We start from the raw sequence: 17,372 nt of genomic DNA on the forward strand, positions 1-17,372 counted from the left end.
TCTTTTGACCTCAGAAATAGTTGGTTTCCTAATTCAGTGATTCACTTTATAATTTTCTTAAATTTCCAGGTTAATCAGATGAAAATGGACAATTTTTCAGATGAAAATTGATGATTTTAGAAGTTTGACCTTTGACCTCAAAATAGTTGCTTTCCCAATTCAATGATGCACTATGTAATTGCTATTAGATATTCAAGTAAATAGGATGAAAAGTGACAATTTTTCAGACGAAAATTGATGATTTTAGAAGTTTGAGCTCAAGATGGCCTTTGACCTCAAAACCAATATACTTCTACCTTATGACCAATTTTATCATTTGGTGAAGCTTCGTGAAGATCGGTTTAAAATTGTGACTTGTAGGCAATTTCCAGACAAACAGATAGACAGAATAACATGCACAACCAACCAATATACTTTTAAAATCTTCGATTTTGGAAGTAAAAATTACATTATTTGTAGGTATCTCAAAGTGAGAGCAATGCCACAAAATGTCGACCCTGCTGTTGGTGTGTTTCACCCTTTTTCACTGTTCTTTATTACCCCATGCGCACAAAGCAAAAAATAGAATAAGCAATTTGTTCACTTTGTCTGTCTGTTTCTGTCTATCTACAGATTTCAGGCTATAATCAAGTAACTACTGTACTTACTTTGAATTGAATGTTATATTTTGAACACTGTACGTATACCATGAACCAGAACGCGAACTTCCAGTTCAGCAGTACTTTGGCTCTGAATTTGGCAAATTGTATGTAATTTCGTTCTAAGTACGCATGCGAAGAAAGGAGTAAGGTAATTTTAAAGCGGTGAAGCCGCTTCAATATGTGGCTATGTCCGTCCATTAAAAATGAAGAAGAAGAACCTTCTTTACCCTCCGTGTTTAATGCTAAAGGGTTCTGAAGGGTAATTCTAATGTCTTTCCTTTGTTTCTACGCTTTGCCTATTTCATATTAAAAATGCTAAACTGAACTGCTTCCTTCAGACATGGGTGTGATTTTTTTTTTTAAAGTCTGTCTGCTTGCCTAGCAGTCAAGCACAATTGAAAACCATTCCAAACAGGAAACGTACTGTTTTTAAGGATGTCAAAAGGACACAAACAGGTAAAATAACCAATTTAAAGTGCTAAATAAGGTGGTGTAAAAGATGGTGCATCAATGGTGGTAATCCTCCAAAAAAACATTCTCTGCAGCCTTTAAAACTTTAATTTTATTTCAAATGAATTAGAAGCTTGAACACTGCAGAAGACAAATCGCTTTTTGTCACTTTCAAAACCCTTACATTTAGCAGTACATGGACAAAATATGATGCCGTTTTATGACATCTCGGCCAAACAAATTTGCCCAGCGATGGGGAATATTGGGATTCAGATAAAATGGCGGCTAATAGGAAATATAGATTGTGTTTGGAAACGCAAGGCGAGATTTTAAAAGACCCTTCCCATGTCCTTTTTCCAAAGACTGTGTGGGTAAGGTGTTTTATGAACTCTCGAGTACTGTTCTGTTCTGTCATGTTCACTCTTCCATGAGCCTCGACTTTATATGTAGAAAAACAAGAGAAAAATGATCACAGTGTGGTCACCAGCTCCAACGTGTAGAATCATGAGGATATCCGTTGCAATATGCGCTACCAAATTCGACCAGTCATTAAATTATACGCATGCACTAGCGTCTTTTTGTCTTTCAGTTCTGGTCTTGTCCTTTGTTTTGCGACGCAACATGCTTCATCAACTGATTACATATAATGTATGGACGTGAATGTTATTTCTGTTAATGTTAATTCATTAATGTTATTTATTAATGTTAATTCTGGGTGGCAGAGGGATAATTTGAAACGGGCTTGGTCGGTAGGGGAAGTCCGAGTGTATGCACATATGCTATTCAAAACCCTGACTGAGGTAAATGTCCATGCAACCGTATTTCACCGGTTAAGTGTGACCATATTCCAAATCTCACACTGTGGTCGCTTCTTTGGTATTTCTCAATCCGCTGTATGTCTATTTGTATTGTGTACCTGCATACGCTGGGATTCTGCTGGTGGACTAAGCATCCCCGAGGCTCGGCCCCTGTGCAAATTGTTTTCATGTACATATATACTGTATATGTTAATTACACCTAATTTGTGTCAACTTCTGTGAAACGAGATTGATATGAAAACATTCATGTTGTCTTTGTTGCTAAATTTATTCTGGTTTCTTCAAACAAATCGCGATTTTAGTCCGCGATGTTCTTACCTCATACCAACGCATGTCCGAGTGTATGCGCATGCCCTATTCAATAATTACACCTAATTTGTGTCAAGTTCTGTGAAACGAGATTGATATGAAAACATTCATGTTTTCTTTGTTGCTAAATTTATTCTGGTTTCTTCAAACAAATCGCGATTTTAGACCGCGATGTTCTTACCTCATAGGAACGCACGTCCAAGTGTATGCGCAATGCGCTATTCAAAAAGGCACCCCAACAACAAGAACAACAACGCGGTCCTCTCATAGAGCTGCTCGTCGCAGCTAAAAGACCATCTGTTATACGCATTAACACTATAATGGAACAAGGAAACCAGAGGTCATCGAAATTCTGGGAGGGGATGTGGGAGGAGGGTGGAGGGGGTAGGGGAAGGGGTGGTTTGTGGGACATCGAAGGTTTACAAGAACCCCCCCTCACAAGGACCTTCAAGACAGGAGGAGCCCATTGGGCCCATCAAGCCTGTGCAAATGTTACCAACGTATGGCTGTTTGTCCCTGCCCCAACCTTTTAAAATGCTGAGCGTAAAGCTAGGAAGTCGGACGTACATTTTTGAAGTCTTTTGTATAACAGTCGGGTTTTGTCGAACTGACCTCCCAGACTCAGAGCGGATGCCCTAACCATTATGTCAGACCCTAGTTAATGTCAGAAGCATCACCAATTTATCATGACCAAAAAACTTACAGCACAATACTTTGATGCACTAACTGCCAATGGGTCAAATAATTTTTATCATTGCACAGAGCCCGCCTATTATGATGTTGTTCTGAGTACAATCAGGTGTCACAGGAAGGTACAAAAATAAAAGGAGAAAAGGTGTGAAGATAAAAACAAAGAGCATGTTCATTAGGGTGGTCCAAAAAACATCGATCTCTCCGATTTTGATGCTCTACTGGATTATTGTTAGAAATGGTCTAAAACATTCACCCACCAAATATTTTCACTCAATTCCATCCAGAAACTCATACACACTTCAATTGAAATATGGCGTTTTTCACCAAATTTGGCTATTTTCGGCAAATATGGACAAAAGTTAAAATCATGTGACACAAATGTATTTATTACAGATTTCACATAATGTTACTAAAATGTGGCACAGGCATCAAGTAAATTATCTCATCTGAACCATTTCCATAAATATCTTGAGAAAAGATATACGAACAATTGGATAGGACATGGCATTTCAAGTTCTAGACCTATGTTGATGTGTACGCATATAATGACATAAAAAGCAAAGCATCTTGGAGTTAGTGTGATGTATGTGTGATGTGTGTATGAGTTTATAGATGACTCAGATGCAAAATATTTTTTGGGTGAATGATTTTGACCATTTCTAACAATAATCCAATAGAGCATCAAAATCCAGATAAAAAAGTTTTTTTTTTTTGCATTTTTGGACCACCCTAATGTTCATGGTAAAGTGGGAAAGAGGGAAGGAATGTCATATTGGAGGGCATGACATTAAAGAGGGCAGGGACGGGAAAGAAAGGAAGTTCTGTTCATAAAGTAAATAAAATAATTTTACTGGGTACATTCTGGAGAGGTGAGGAGGAGGGGGAGGGGACAACGGTGGAATGCATTCAGTATGACTGGGTACCATAATACAGTAAGCCTCATTACATATGGAGAAATATTGGTGAGATGAAAAGATTACTTCACAAATATGTATTGGGAAATTCCAGGGTAAAACCAGTTTAGTAAAGCTCATTGGAAATGTTTTTTGTTTTTAAAGAAAACAAAGCAGGAGAGCACAAAAGGATAGTCAGTGTTTGGCAGCACCTCCAAATAAATATTTCTTCAACATTTCGCTTGGATTATAAAGTAGCAAATCAAACAGGCTGAGCCTATTTTCATGGAACTTGGTCAACTGATGGATATCTGCAAAGTAAAAATAATTTCCTGCACCAATAGCACTGGTGCCCCAGCATCATTAAACCTGCCCCTATAGCACAAGGGGAGGCTTATAGCTGTTGTAGGGTTTGCTTCTCCAATTAGTGCCCCAAGTTTTTAATGGTACCACAGAGTTTATTAGACCCCAAGCAGTACTAAACCCCCGTTTAGGTTATTTATTTAGTTTATAACCACCATTTCAAAATCAAATTTTTGCATCAATAATGGGAATAAAACGTATGCAAGAATTATATATATTTTTGACCTTGACCTAATTTTAAGGTCATTACTTAATTATAGACAATTTAACATTTTAACCACTAGCCCTTCTAGCCCTATGGGCAAGGGCTTCAATTGGGAAGCCCAAATGAAAATGCAAAATATCAGAAATTGAAGGCTTTTTTTATATTTTAAACGATTCATATAAACGTCCGTTGAATTATATCACACGCAAAACATCAAAATCTAAACAGTACATGGCGCCCATTTTTAAAAAAAGATTGAATTCTGCAAAACGGAAGCGGCGGCTACACGTCTTTCTCAATCGCACGTTTGTGTGAAGAGTGCGCACCAAATCTGTAACATGGAAGCGGCCGCTACACCTGTTTCTCAGTCGCTTTGCACACGCTGCCATGTTACTTCGGAGCCGCACGTTTATATAGGAAGAGTTCGTCAGGAGTCGATCTACTCTCTCCTGGTACGTAGAATAAACAGTATTTGTAGAATTTCAACAAAAGCCACATCACTGTTCATATCAGTAAATATTATTCCATTGTGTTTGGAAAAACTGCAAAATTGGAAAATTTGAAAAATAATATAGCCTATTTTACTCCCAGGGGTCCCAGGAATACCAACCCAAAATATCGTTGCGATCGGTTGAGCCGCTTTTGCGGTACCTTCGAACGGACGGACGAATATTTGCTGAATTATAGTAAGATAACTCAACGAAGGTTTGTCCAATCAGAACAAAATTGCCCTATGCATAATAGTGTGTCCTCTGCTACTTATTTGGTTATTTGTTTTCCAGGTACGGCTTCAGCATGACGGACACCAGTGAGTACACGATAGAAGAGAGACTGATTACTTGTGTTTGGGTTCACAATCCCTCGTGAGAAGGAGCAAGTTTTGAAGACATTCTTGGGTAAAATGCCAGGGGCATAGAAAAGGCCCCTTTAAGTAAGGATAATATGTGTCAGGTACCAAAGTAGTGAAAAGAAGGGACATTCAATAGCTTATAGAAAATGTCGAGCAATAGAACAGAAGGGACATTCAAAAAATCTCGTGTGCATGCTGGACTACCCTTGTGATCTTAGGAGGAACCAAGTAATGCTCTAGAAAAGTTCATATAAAGGGGCACCAATTTGCGTGAAGAAGGAAATGTATTTTATTTGCCAGATGTAGGGCATCAGATGCCAGATGTCGGGAGTGAAGCAACAGAGTAGAAGCAGAGAAATGTATTTTCAGTCCCCATGTTAAAGTTGCATGCAGAGAAACGATCCCCAATATAAAAGGAGGGGCACTTTGCGCCTCCCTTTGATAAGGACAAGATTTTTGCAGAGGTTCGGAAAGCCAGCTCCTATGCGTGACACGATGCGGGCATGGGAGAAGAAGGCTTTTTCAACAGGGAGTGTCCTTGACTTAAAGCGTTCTGGTTGTCCAGCATCACGTCAACGCCATGTGGATATTATTGAAGCATTCTGCTCGAGATCACCACTGAAATAATCTCGAAAAAGATCTTCTGAGTTAGGCATTCAGGTCATCGCTGACAGCCGCCGGGATGAATCGCTAGTCGTGAGCTCGGATGCAGAGGAGAACGAACTTATAACTACTGCTGCTGTGGCTCCATCAAGGACGACGGCAAAATGTTATTTTTGCGGCAATAGGCGACATCTGAGGTCCCTTTGTCCGGCGAGAGACGCGCTGTGCAATCATTGTGGCCGGAAGGGCCATTATGCCAAAGTCTGCCGATCAAGCAAAGCCAAGCGGGTGACTGGCGGGGGCCTTCATGTCAAGAACCGACCCACTCACCACGTCTGCTGCTTTCGGGCTCGCCAAAGCTGTGATGCCTGTGGAGATTAACGGCCGAGATGCTGATGCATCGATTGACACGGGGAGCAGTGACAGTTTAGTCAGCCACGTTCTGGTTCAAAGTCACGGATGGCCCATGATGCCGACTCGGTGGCCTACCCCGGTCTATATGGCGTCCGCGTCACTATGTCAAAGCACAAAAGGGATCTGTGTTGTAACTCTGGTGGCCAACGGAGTAATGTACACGGATGTTAAACTGTTAGTACTACACAATCTGTGCTCCGATATGCTATCGGGTCACGATTTTCATTAATTGTTGTTTCCACACTGCGTCGAGAGCATAAGCGCAAGTATACCGCGACAAGAAGGGGGTATGCTGCGAATTTATGCGAGTTATATTGCGATAGGTATCGTCGAGTGAAGGGGTCGTGTTCGGGCCGTGGTCTTGCCTAGATGTAGGCCACACCTCATTTTGTCGAATAAAGTGGTATTCGGGTGGTTCCGGTATTTGGGACCGCAGGGACGGAAAGTGCAGGTACGGGGTGCCAGTCACTCCCCAGCTGGCCCGCTCTGAAGGTTTGGATCGGGACACCGGGATTCATTCCGGTCGCCCGGTCGGCTCGGAGGTGGGGGTGCGGGGCCTGTCACGGAACGTCAAAACAAACGGCCTGCCGGGCCGCCAAAAAGTCAGGCGTGAGGGGCGCGTCCACTAATGGAACGCCTCTCGCTTCCCAGATCGAGGGCCACGTGGTCAGGAGAACCTCGTCCCTTCTGGTTGCCTTGCCGTCCCACCGTGAGTGCTGGTCAGGGTGTACTTCAAACTAAGCTTAAGTGTTAAGTTCCTCCTTGCCCTCGCAAGGGAAAGGCTAGGGTCAAGCTCTTCCAAATTTCCAAACACTAGAAATTGGACGTCTCAAATTAATTAATTAATTTGTTAATACATCTCAGTCGCCCGCGACCTCTCTAGCGCGGGTGTCGAACCAGTTCATTTCCGGTGCGGCCGGGCCGAGTATCGACCTGGCCGTGGCCGAAGCCGTTGGTTCCGCCGTAGCACGCTAACGCGTAGGCTCACGCGTCCCTGGTCCGCCGGGGCTCCGCGGGTGTCCTACCGTGCCTGACGCCGTTACCCTCTCGACTTCCGGGAGTAGGTGCCGGTGCCCGGGGACGGATTTCGCTGTCTAAACATGGTAGCGCTAGGCCAGTGGGACCGCCGGGACCCACGTGCACTCACAAGGTGTTATGCGCGTGGGCGGCAGTATCAGACCGGGGCGCCCAAACGCTCCCCGGCTAAAGTTCATCCTGATGCGCCCACATTGTGCGGACAAACCCCACCAAGTCGAGGGCCACGTGGTCAGGAGAACCTCGTCCCTTCTGGTCACACTGTGCCTATCGGCCGGCCTCGAAGACCGAAATTGTGTCGGTTACCGATCCTTCGGGTTCGGAACTATGCCACCCTGAAAACTAGAACTACTAAACTAAAACTAAAACTACAAAACTAGAAAACTAGGGCGACTAGAAATTAAATTCAAGAGAGCTCGGGCCAGGTCCTTCTCGGTATGCGGTTTGACGGAAATGGCGATCGACCCCCCCCCCCCCCCCCCCGCTGTTTCCGTGTTTAACTCCCGACTGCCATCCTGTCATGGTAAAGACCAGACGATATTCACGGGTGGACGCTCAATTTATCGAGAGCGAAACTAAACGATTATTATGGGAGGGAATTATCGGACCAGTATTTCACCGTGGATAGCCCAAGCACTTGTGGTCGCTAGTCCTAATCACCGGAAACGAATGGTAATTGACGACTCACAAACGATTAATCGTTATACTCAGTTGGACGCCTACCCGCTCCCCAAGATGGACGATATGGTCCAGGAGGTGGCTACCTATCGGGTGTTCAGCACCTTAGATCTTCGCAGCGCGTATTATCAGATACCGATTAGAGAAGCCGATCGACCTTTTACCGACTTTGAATCAGGGCAGCAGTTGTACAAATTTCTAAGAATTCCCTTTGGAGTCACGAACGGTGCTGCCTGCTTCCAACGTGCCCTCAATGACATCGTAGCCAAAGAGCAATTAAAGGATGTGTTTGTGTACGTTGTCAATCTGACGGTCTGTGGCCGTGATCAAGCCGATCATGACACAAATTTGCAGAGATTCTTGGCCATGTTGCAAAAGTACAATTTGACCCTCAACGAAGATAGGTGTAACTATTCAGCCAAAACTATAGACCTGTTAGGGTACACGGTGACCGACAGAGAGATTAGGCCCAACGCAACTCGCCTGCAACCGTTGCTCGAGATGGCCCCTCCCCCTGATCGGGCTGTGCTGCGGAGGGCGCTCGGTTTATTCGCCCATTACTCAAAATGGATCCCACGGTACTCAGAGAAGTTCAGACCGCTAGTGGAATGTAAATTATTCCCGTTGACCTTGTCGGCTAAAGCTGCTTTCCAGCAATTCAAAAACCGACATCGCGGGGGCTGTAGTGACCTCGATCAACGAAGCGGTACCTTTCATGATCGAGACGGATGCCAGCGACTGCGCGATCGCCGCTACGCTCAACCAGGCGGGACGCCCCGTCGCATTCTTTTCAAGGAATTTGTCCGATAGCGAACGGCACAATTCAGCGATAGAAAAGGAGGCGTACACTGTCATAGAAGCTGTTAGACGGTGGCATCACTTTTTCCTTGGAAAACATTTTCAACTGATTACCGACCAACAGTCAGTGGCGTTTATGTACAACGCACGGCATTCTCAAAAGATTAAGAATGAAAAAATAGCTCGCTGGCACATAGAATTGGCTGACTTCAGTTTTGAGATCGTGTATAGACCTGGGCGGGATAATGTGGCGGCCGATGCGCTATCTCGGCCTGTCTGTGCTGGCATGATGTCAGAAGACTTACGTGGGATCCATGAATCATTGTATCATCCAGACGTCACCCAGTTAGCTCACTTGGTACGATGTAGGAATCTGCCCTTTTCCATCGAAGATGTCCGGTGACTTTGTCGGTCGTGTCATGTGTGCGCCAAAGTCAAGCCGAGATTCTATAGACCTCCCATGGGGACTTTGATCCATGCAGGACGACCTTGGGAGCGACTGCATGTGGATTTTAACGGGCCACTGCCGGGGCTTGGCCCGCGACGATACATTCTTACAATTGTCGACGTTGTTGAAGACGCGTGGGTTACCTGTGCAATCGTGGGAGCCCTGTACCGCGATGAACGAAACCCCTCACGAGCGGTTATTTCGCTACCAACGACGCAGTGCCAGTGGGCAACCTTGACCCTTGTAGCTGTCGGAGCCCGGTCCTGCTCTGCTGAAGCGAGCGGTTAGGCAAAACAAGTATGAGCCATTGGTAGATTGCGTACACATTTTAGAAGCCAACCCGGAATACGCTCACGCCAGATTACAGAACGGGCGAGAAAATACAGTATCGGTCCGACATCTCACGCCCTGTGGAGAGATACTGGATGAGAGGGACACCTAGGCTAATGGTACCACAGAGATCTCCAATCAATTGAAGCCGTATGATTCGCCGGAGTCTGTCGATAGGATGATCGGTGATACTTCGTTACCTGGGTCGCCAATCCGAACGGTGGCAGATAGTCCGCAAAGAATCCTATCAGGAGAGGTTTTTCCCACTACGGGTAGTGAAGTATCTGGCCAGGAAGGGATATATTGCACCAGTTCGGGCTATCTGTGCCAGCCACCGAATCACCTCGGTTGGTAGGAATTCTGTGTGTTATTAGACTGCTCCATTTTCTTGTTATTGCTTTATGGCTTGCTTGATTTTTTTTAACGGAGGGTGAATGTGATGAAATATGATGTAATATCTCGAGCGGAATGAAGAGACGATCCGAGCGAAGGGACGACTTTGAGAGAGCTTATATAAACTGTGTCCATTCGGTGCTCTATCGGGTGGCATTCTGTATCCCAGTGCTGTAGACTACTGAGGTTTAACAGGTACGTAATTGCTTGCTTGCAGGAAACTAGAAGGAGATGTATGCATGATTGCTTTCTTTGTAAAACTAATAATCTGCATTTTTTGGGTTGTAGGATGAGTAGAGATATAGTTCAATAAAACCTCATTTCTTGGAAGAGATCTGAGTTTTATTTCACAACAACAAGTGTCAATCACACTGCTTATTTGAACATGCTTCAGACGTGGTTTGTTCCACAACTGTGTGAGAGAGGTCTCGAGGCAACAGCTATCCTGCAACAAGTTGGTGCACCAGCACATTATGCTCTCGCAGTCAGAGAATATCTCGATGACAAATTCAGTGGACAATGGATTGGACGTGGATCTGAGATAGTGTGGCCTCCTTAAAGTCCGGATTTAACAACACTAGAGAAATACCCGTGCTACGCACGGGTGGGAGGCCGGAGGCAAACAGGCAGTGCAGATACGGTGAATGCTAAAGCATTAAACCAATAAATTCCACATTCCTGTAGCACCTTCAGTCGCACGTCAGACATGGACAGCAAGTTCGTGAAGGACTTCCATGAAAAACGTACCCGTTCGCAAACAAAGGGGTACATTCACGTATAGAAACATCGATCGTAAACGAGATTGAGATCGAGATCGAGGTGCTCGAGATTTAACGGATGTTTATATAAATCGTTTAAAAGAAAAAAAGCCTTCAATTTCCGATATTTAGCCTTTTCATTTGGGCCTCCCAATTGAAGCTCCGCCCGTAGGGCGGGTACCGTTGCTCGACGTAAGAAGACATCACAATGAGAACGATGAACGTCATGCAAACGCGAATGTTATGCGGGAGTCCAAACCTGAGAATTCTGGAGACTAAAGCTGAAATTGGGAAAACTAAATAGCTTATTTTACTCCTGGGGATCCCAGGATTACCCACCGAAAATATCTTTGCGATCGGTTCAGCAGTTTTTACGGTACCTTCGAACGGACAGACAGACATTTGGTGAATTATAGTAAGATATGACAACTCGCTTTGGGGCATTATAAAAACCACCTTTAGAGGCCATTTTTCCCCGCAAGCAGGGGTTGGCCTTTTTCGGGAACCGTGGTTGTTGTTGTTTTTTGGTCCCCTTTTTGAAGCAATGTTTTACGGCCGGATGCCCTTCCTGACGCCAACCCTTTTTGCCGCCTTTAACGACAAACAGGGAATTACCAGTGAACTGGTACTCAATTGAGATCGAGTTCTGAATGTGATGTAGGATAATGCCCTGCTGGGCATTATGAAAGAGGAAATTTATCATCTCCACCAAACAACAGTTGAAGACCTCAAAACAGCTGGCAGGATGTCCTCCAACCCTCAACATGGAAGTTGTCCAGAAGAACATGTAGAAAAATTCAAATTTGTGCAGAAAATGGAGAGGAGCATACAGATAAATTCTAACTAAATTCTAACTGCGTGCATAGGGACTTTGTGGCCACTTTGTAGCTAGCCTCCTAGAGCAAGGTGCATTTATGCTTAATAGTAAGGGAAACATATGAAAATCTGTTAACTAAATTGTTACCAAAAATTTTCTTCACCAATATGTTTGTAAAGGTGTGTAATAACATGTGTTAAAATGTTGAAGGTCAACTCCCGTGGGAACCCCAGAAAAAAAGCTGTTGAATTCGGGTACCGAAAAATTATTTTCGAGAATTTTTATTTTTTTTAATCGGCCCTTAAGTAACTTATGAGGGGTCAAATAAGGGTTTTTCATGATTCTGAGTTGATTGTTAACATTTATATTTCACCACAAATACTCCTTTGTGGAAAAATAATTTCTAAATATATCTCATTTTCTACTTTGCAGGACATGGAGTCTAGCAATATGGATGAAGACGTTACTCCACCTGTGCTCAATTGCTTCATCTGTGCACGCTCGGATACACCAGCTGAAAGGCTCATACAGGCAACTCCAAAGGGATACTCAACTTTATTGAAACAAGCAGAAACTGTCGAAAATGTTACTGTTGTGGAACGTATGAAGGAGGCTCAAAAGGAAGGAAAACTGAGGTACCACCAGAAGTGTAAAAATGATCTGTACAACAACTTTGTTGCAACCACCAAGAAGTCAGCTCAAGCATCAAAGGCAGAGAAAGAGTCATCAAAGTTGAAGAGAAGACGCACTACTTGTGAGTTCAGTTCATCAACAGGCTGCAGTTCTAGAAGATCACAGTCAGTTGACCTCCTGTATAAGGATGTATGCATTCTTTGCAACCAACCAGCCCAGCTCTACAAAAATAATCCAGCACAAGCTAGAAAGAAATACAGAGTGCCAGATAATTTGACTGCAGATACACTGAAGGCAAGCTTGCTGAAGACAGCACGGAGTCGCGGGGATGACTGGGGCACTGAAGTCACTGGACGCCTGGAAGGGATTAACGACTTGGTAGCAGAAGAAACACTGTACCATTTGCGATGCAAACTTATGTTTGCGAGAGGTGACAGTTTGTCCAAGACTGATGAGGAAGGAAAAAGGAAGAGAGGACAGAGGAGTATTGATGAGGAGCGAGAGGCAGTTTTTATTGAATTCTGCGAATGGTTAGACTCAGAATTAGAGCATGGGGTAATGAACATGGACCAAGTCCATGAAAAGCTGCAGGAGTTTGATCAGTCACCAGAGAAGAGCCTTTCTTATTCAAAGCATTGGCTAAAGATAAAACTTCTAGAGAAATACGAAGACACCTTGTATTTCACAACACAGGAAAGAAGGGCAGATGTACTCTGTCTCAAAGATGGCACCGACAATATTCTGCGAGGGCATCATGCTAATCTTGACCATGGAGATGAGAAGACTCAGATCATAAAGACGGCACTCAAGTTCATATCCAATGATATTGCCTTGATTGATTTAGGTCCAAAGTCATACCCCACCACACACAGTATGACTGACATCGATAGTCAGCTGACACTTGTTCCTGCAAGCCTTCAGATGTTCTTGAGACCGATTGTCAAGACAGACGAAAGAGTTGCCGTTTGGGGGCAGAATTTTATTAAGGCCTGTCGACCTCGGTCTGGAGTATTGCCACACCAAATGGGGCTTGCCATACAACTTGATCATAGATTTGGGTCAAAATGGATGCTCAACAAGTTCCACCGGCTGGGATACACTGAGTCTTACACGGAGACACAAAACTACAAATACTGCTTCCTTAATAGTAGGAGTGGAGATGATGTTCCAGATACTTCTGGCACTCTTGACACCATTGTGGAGGAAACCGATGAACAGATCAATGATGAGGTTGCGGTTGATGCTGCGCTTGAGGATCAATCAGTGATGACAGCCAAAGTGCCAGCCAGTGAAAGTGAATTGTCAAGTAATGATCAGGTGGTCTTTATGGAGGTTGGGGAAACAAACAATGCAGTCACTCAGTTTGTTGGAGACAATATAGATTTAAACATCGTCTCTATTCACGGAAACACTCCCTTTCACTCAATGGGTTGGATCGAAGTCACCTCTCCGGCACCACCTTTGCCAGATCCACAGACAACAGCAGCTTTCCCCCGGGTGAAGTTGAAGGCACTCGACAAAGCTAAGATCCTGAGAGGAACTGAAGTAAAGATTATTCCATTTACGAACAGGAAACAGATAGGAACGAACGCGATCATGTTTCTCCCCCTCGCTGAGCTTTCCTCCTCCCTGGCTCATGATCCGCCACTCCTCACTCCAGGTGACACACTCTGGGCAGCGGGGTGGGTGAACAAAGCCAAAGCTGAGTACATCGACATCTTCCTTGACACAGAAGCCACCAAGGAAACAGTGATTCAGGCTGGTACTGCGATTTTCAAGTACATTTACCATGGACGAGATACCACATTGGGTGAAATTCGGTACAACATGTTCTCAAGGAAGGCAGCGGCAGGAGTGATCAAACCAGAGACTCTACCTACAACAGAGGGTGCAGCTGCACAACATTCACTCCGTGCCTACCTGCAGACCCGGGACTGGATCCTTCTACAGAGCATGTCTCTGAACCCCAGTGACTATGGATGGACAATAGGTGTGCATGGGTATGAGCCAGTTCCAACACTGGACCCCACGGCTCCTGAGGAGCTATTGCAGTTCACGAGCTGTAATTGTCATGGAGATTGCAGCAACCGGCGATGCAGCTGCAAGAAGAATGGGGTCACGTGCATCTCGGCCTGTGGAGTCTGTAATGGCATTACATGCAGAAACTGCAGTCATGATGTTGTTGAGTCTGAAGAAGACATAGACAATGACTGTTGAAACTTCTGACATTGTGAATGAGAAATAACTCTTGAGTATTATATATGTATGTGAAATAAAAGCTACTTTGTGTGTAAATGTAAAAGTGAAAATATAAATGTTAACAATCAACTCAGAATCATGAAAAACCCTTATTTGACCCCTCATAAGTTACTTAAGGGCCGATTAAAAAAAAAAAAATTCTCGAAAATAATTTTTCGGTACCCGAATTCAACAGCTTTTTTTCTGGGTTTCCCACGGGAGTTGAACTTCAACATTTTAACACATGTTATTACACACCTTTACAAACATATTGATGAAGAAATTTTTTGGTAACAATTTAGTTAACAGATTTGTGAAATATCTCATAAAATGCCCTTACTATAATTTATATCATGCAATTTATAACAACGCATTTTTTGTCATCGCTCAATTTTGCCAATGGAGAATATCAAAGACCGCTTTGCCTTCCAAGATGTTTTTGCATCATAATCGTGTACCTGCACTGAAGTTGATCACCTGATATGTAATTAGTATCCTTCACCGACTTTTTTTCGGATTGTGACTGAATTAACAAAAAATACATTTTTGATCATAATTTTAATAATTTTCCACGGATTTATGGATAGATTGTAGATGGCGACACATTTTCTTAATTTACACTTTATCCCTAAATGTTGAAAGTCAAGATCATATGGCGGTCCAAAAAGAATGGTCATTATTGGATCATGGGTGCCAGGAGAGGCTTACCCATTGCGATTGCTTTGTGTTTACAGATATCTAGTTCAACATGGTATTACAACAACTGAGGTATAATGCACATGTCTGGCACAAGTCAATTTTAGGCAATAACCTACAACTGTTACCGAAGTCCATCGTCGGCTGAACCCACGATCACCAGACTGTTTTCAGCTCGAAGTTTCTCACGGAACTCCTCTGCTGCCTCCGGACCCCCCGTAACAGCATTTTGGCCCACCACAAACAACACGGGTGCCCTCATATCCAGGAGCGCGTCGTCAACCTCCTGCACAAAACAAACCAACAAAAGAAAAGTTAGATAAATGGATTAAAAAAGCAATGAGCCAATTTACAATTTGCAACATGTTGTGATGCGTTTGGATATTTATTATTATTTTTTGGACCTTGACCCTAACGGAATAAAATGCCAACCCCATTCAGATGTCCAATTAAGCCACTTAAACACCAGTCGATTACACCAGTCGAAACACCACTTAAACACTTAAACACCACTTAAACACTGTCGATTCATTTTCAAAACCAAGACAAATTTCAAAACCAAGCACTGTCGATTCCAAGAGAAGAGTCATCTACATAGGGAATTTTCAAAAAGAGCAGAATTTTATCATCTCCCCTCCCCAGCCACAATTCTTCCTTGTTTCACACATTAACATTACCTCCTTCTCAACTTCATTTTGCTTTCTCAATATACCCTCAAACGCTCTGTCTTCCAATTTCTCCTCCATTCACAGTTTAACATTTTTCAATTTCCCTCCCTTGCCCTTTAGTACAGCTGAATAAGACATACCCAAAAGCATTCTGTTACACACATTTTTTTATTTTTTTTTCTATACAGGGTCTATGCTCGTGGAAGAGCTTGGACAAAGAACAGATCAGGGCACAACATAGCAAAGGGAACAGCAGGGGAAAAGGGAAACGCCAACAGCAGGGCAGAGGGAGAAAATCACCAGAGAAGGACAACCAAGGGATGCAGGTACAGAGGGGAGAAATGAGTGGGTGGGGAGAAAGAAAGGGATGAACAAGATGGATACGTTTGCAAAGTTTTGGGAGGGGTGGGGTGGTTTAACAGGTGTAGAAAAGGTTGTGGTTTTGGATGAGGAATGACTTTAGATTGTGGTGACCAATGTCTTGAAGACCTTGAGGGAAGAATTAGATTGAAGAGAACGTGGAAGGTGGTTCGACAGGCGAGAAAAGCAGAGGAATAAATGAGTGGAGGTGAGCAGTGGTTCTGGATTTAAGCAGTTTCACTAGGAGAGGGTTGCTGGTGGACCGCGTCGGTCCTGCAGATACGTGGGGAGGACAGAGCACAGAGAGGGCAGAGGGTGCAAGACCAGAAATGAGGCGGAAGAGGACAGAAAGACCACCAACCTGTCGGCGATGGCGTAGCAATAGGCCCATAGACTCTGCTTCATCGCGAAAGATTCCAATGATCTTGAAATGCCTTGGATTTCATGGCGTCACGCTGAGCAAGATGTGAGGCTGCTGAGCCAGCTCAGATAGCGGAGAAGTACTCCATCAAGCTGCGGATGAAAGCTTTGTCGGTAGATAGGAGCTCAGGTGTGCCAAGGAAGGACTTTGTACGACAGAGGATGCCCAGTTGGTGTTTGGCTTTGGAGGCCAACTTTGAAATGTGGTTTGAAATCAAACTCAAATCAGTAAAGAGGACACAAATGCATTCTCTTCCATTTTTCTCTTGTGAGTATCATCGCAGTGCACAGTCAAATGCAAAATTTAATGACGTTATTTTTAGATGATTAGAGTCTTTTTGTTACTTTGCTCGTTTTATTACAAATCTCATTGAAATGTGATAAAGTTTTATACTCACCCCACGCTCACCATCTACCGTGGAGAATGGAAGGCCCAAGCATACCACTGCAGACACCTGCTCAACTAGAGACACCTGGAGGAAAAACAAACCCAGAAGGCATGGTCCATCCACTTTGTACTCAAACTAAACTTGATGAAAACAACAACTAAAAAATATAATTAAGTATAATTTATTAATTAATGCTCTCCATATTCTCCAAATAAAGTTTTCCTGAAAATTTGATGACAAGAGCTCAATTAGTAAATGAGAAAGCATCTCAAAATGCAAGAGGACAAAATAGAGAAACACAGAAGTGATTACAAAACACAACCGTCTTGTGCTGATGCACAGTGGACGGGCTAATAAGACTTATTTGCACTTGCTGTGGCTTTTCCATTTGACATTTTCACCCAATTATTTATTCGTCCAATTAATAATTGGGTCAAAATGTCCATATTCTCATAATAAAGATGCGGCCTGA

The 17,372-nt window shown here is 43.6% G+C and overlaps 1 protein-coding gene across 11 annotated transcripts in view; it reads right to left on the bottom strand.

Annotated features, from left to right (window-relative positions):
* The window catches only part of KANSL3 (KAT8 regulatory NSL complex subunit 3), an 89,271-nt gene that overhangs the window by 46,510 nt on the left and 25,389 nt on the right, over nucleotides 1–17,372 (bottom strand). For all 11 annotated transcript variants that reach the window (XM_078774264.1, XM_078774294.1, XM_078774287.1 and 8 more), the window contains 2 exons: nucleotides 16,910–16,984; nucleotides 15,192–15,349 (listed from right to left, as the gene is read on the bottom strand). In XM_078774264.1, coding sequence (XP_078630390.1) covers nucleotides 15,192–15,349; nucleotides 16,910–16,984 — 233 coding nt within the window. The remainder of the gene's footprint in view (nucleotides 1–15,191; nucleotides 15,350–16,909; nucleotides 16,985–17,372) is intronic.

Source organism: Myxine glutinosa, chromosome 1 (assembly GCF_964187855.1).
Source record: "Myxine glutinosa chromosome 1, kmMyxGlut1.1, whole genome shotgun sequence".
NCBI classification, from domain to species: Eukaryota; Metazoa; Chordata; class Myxini; order Myxiniformes; family Myxinidae; genus Myxine; species Myxine glutinosa.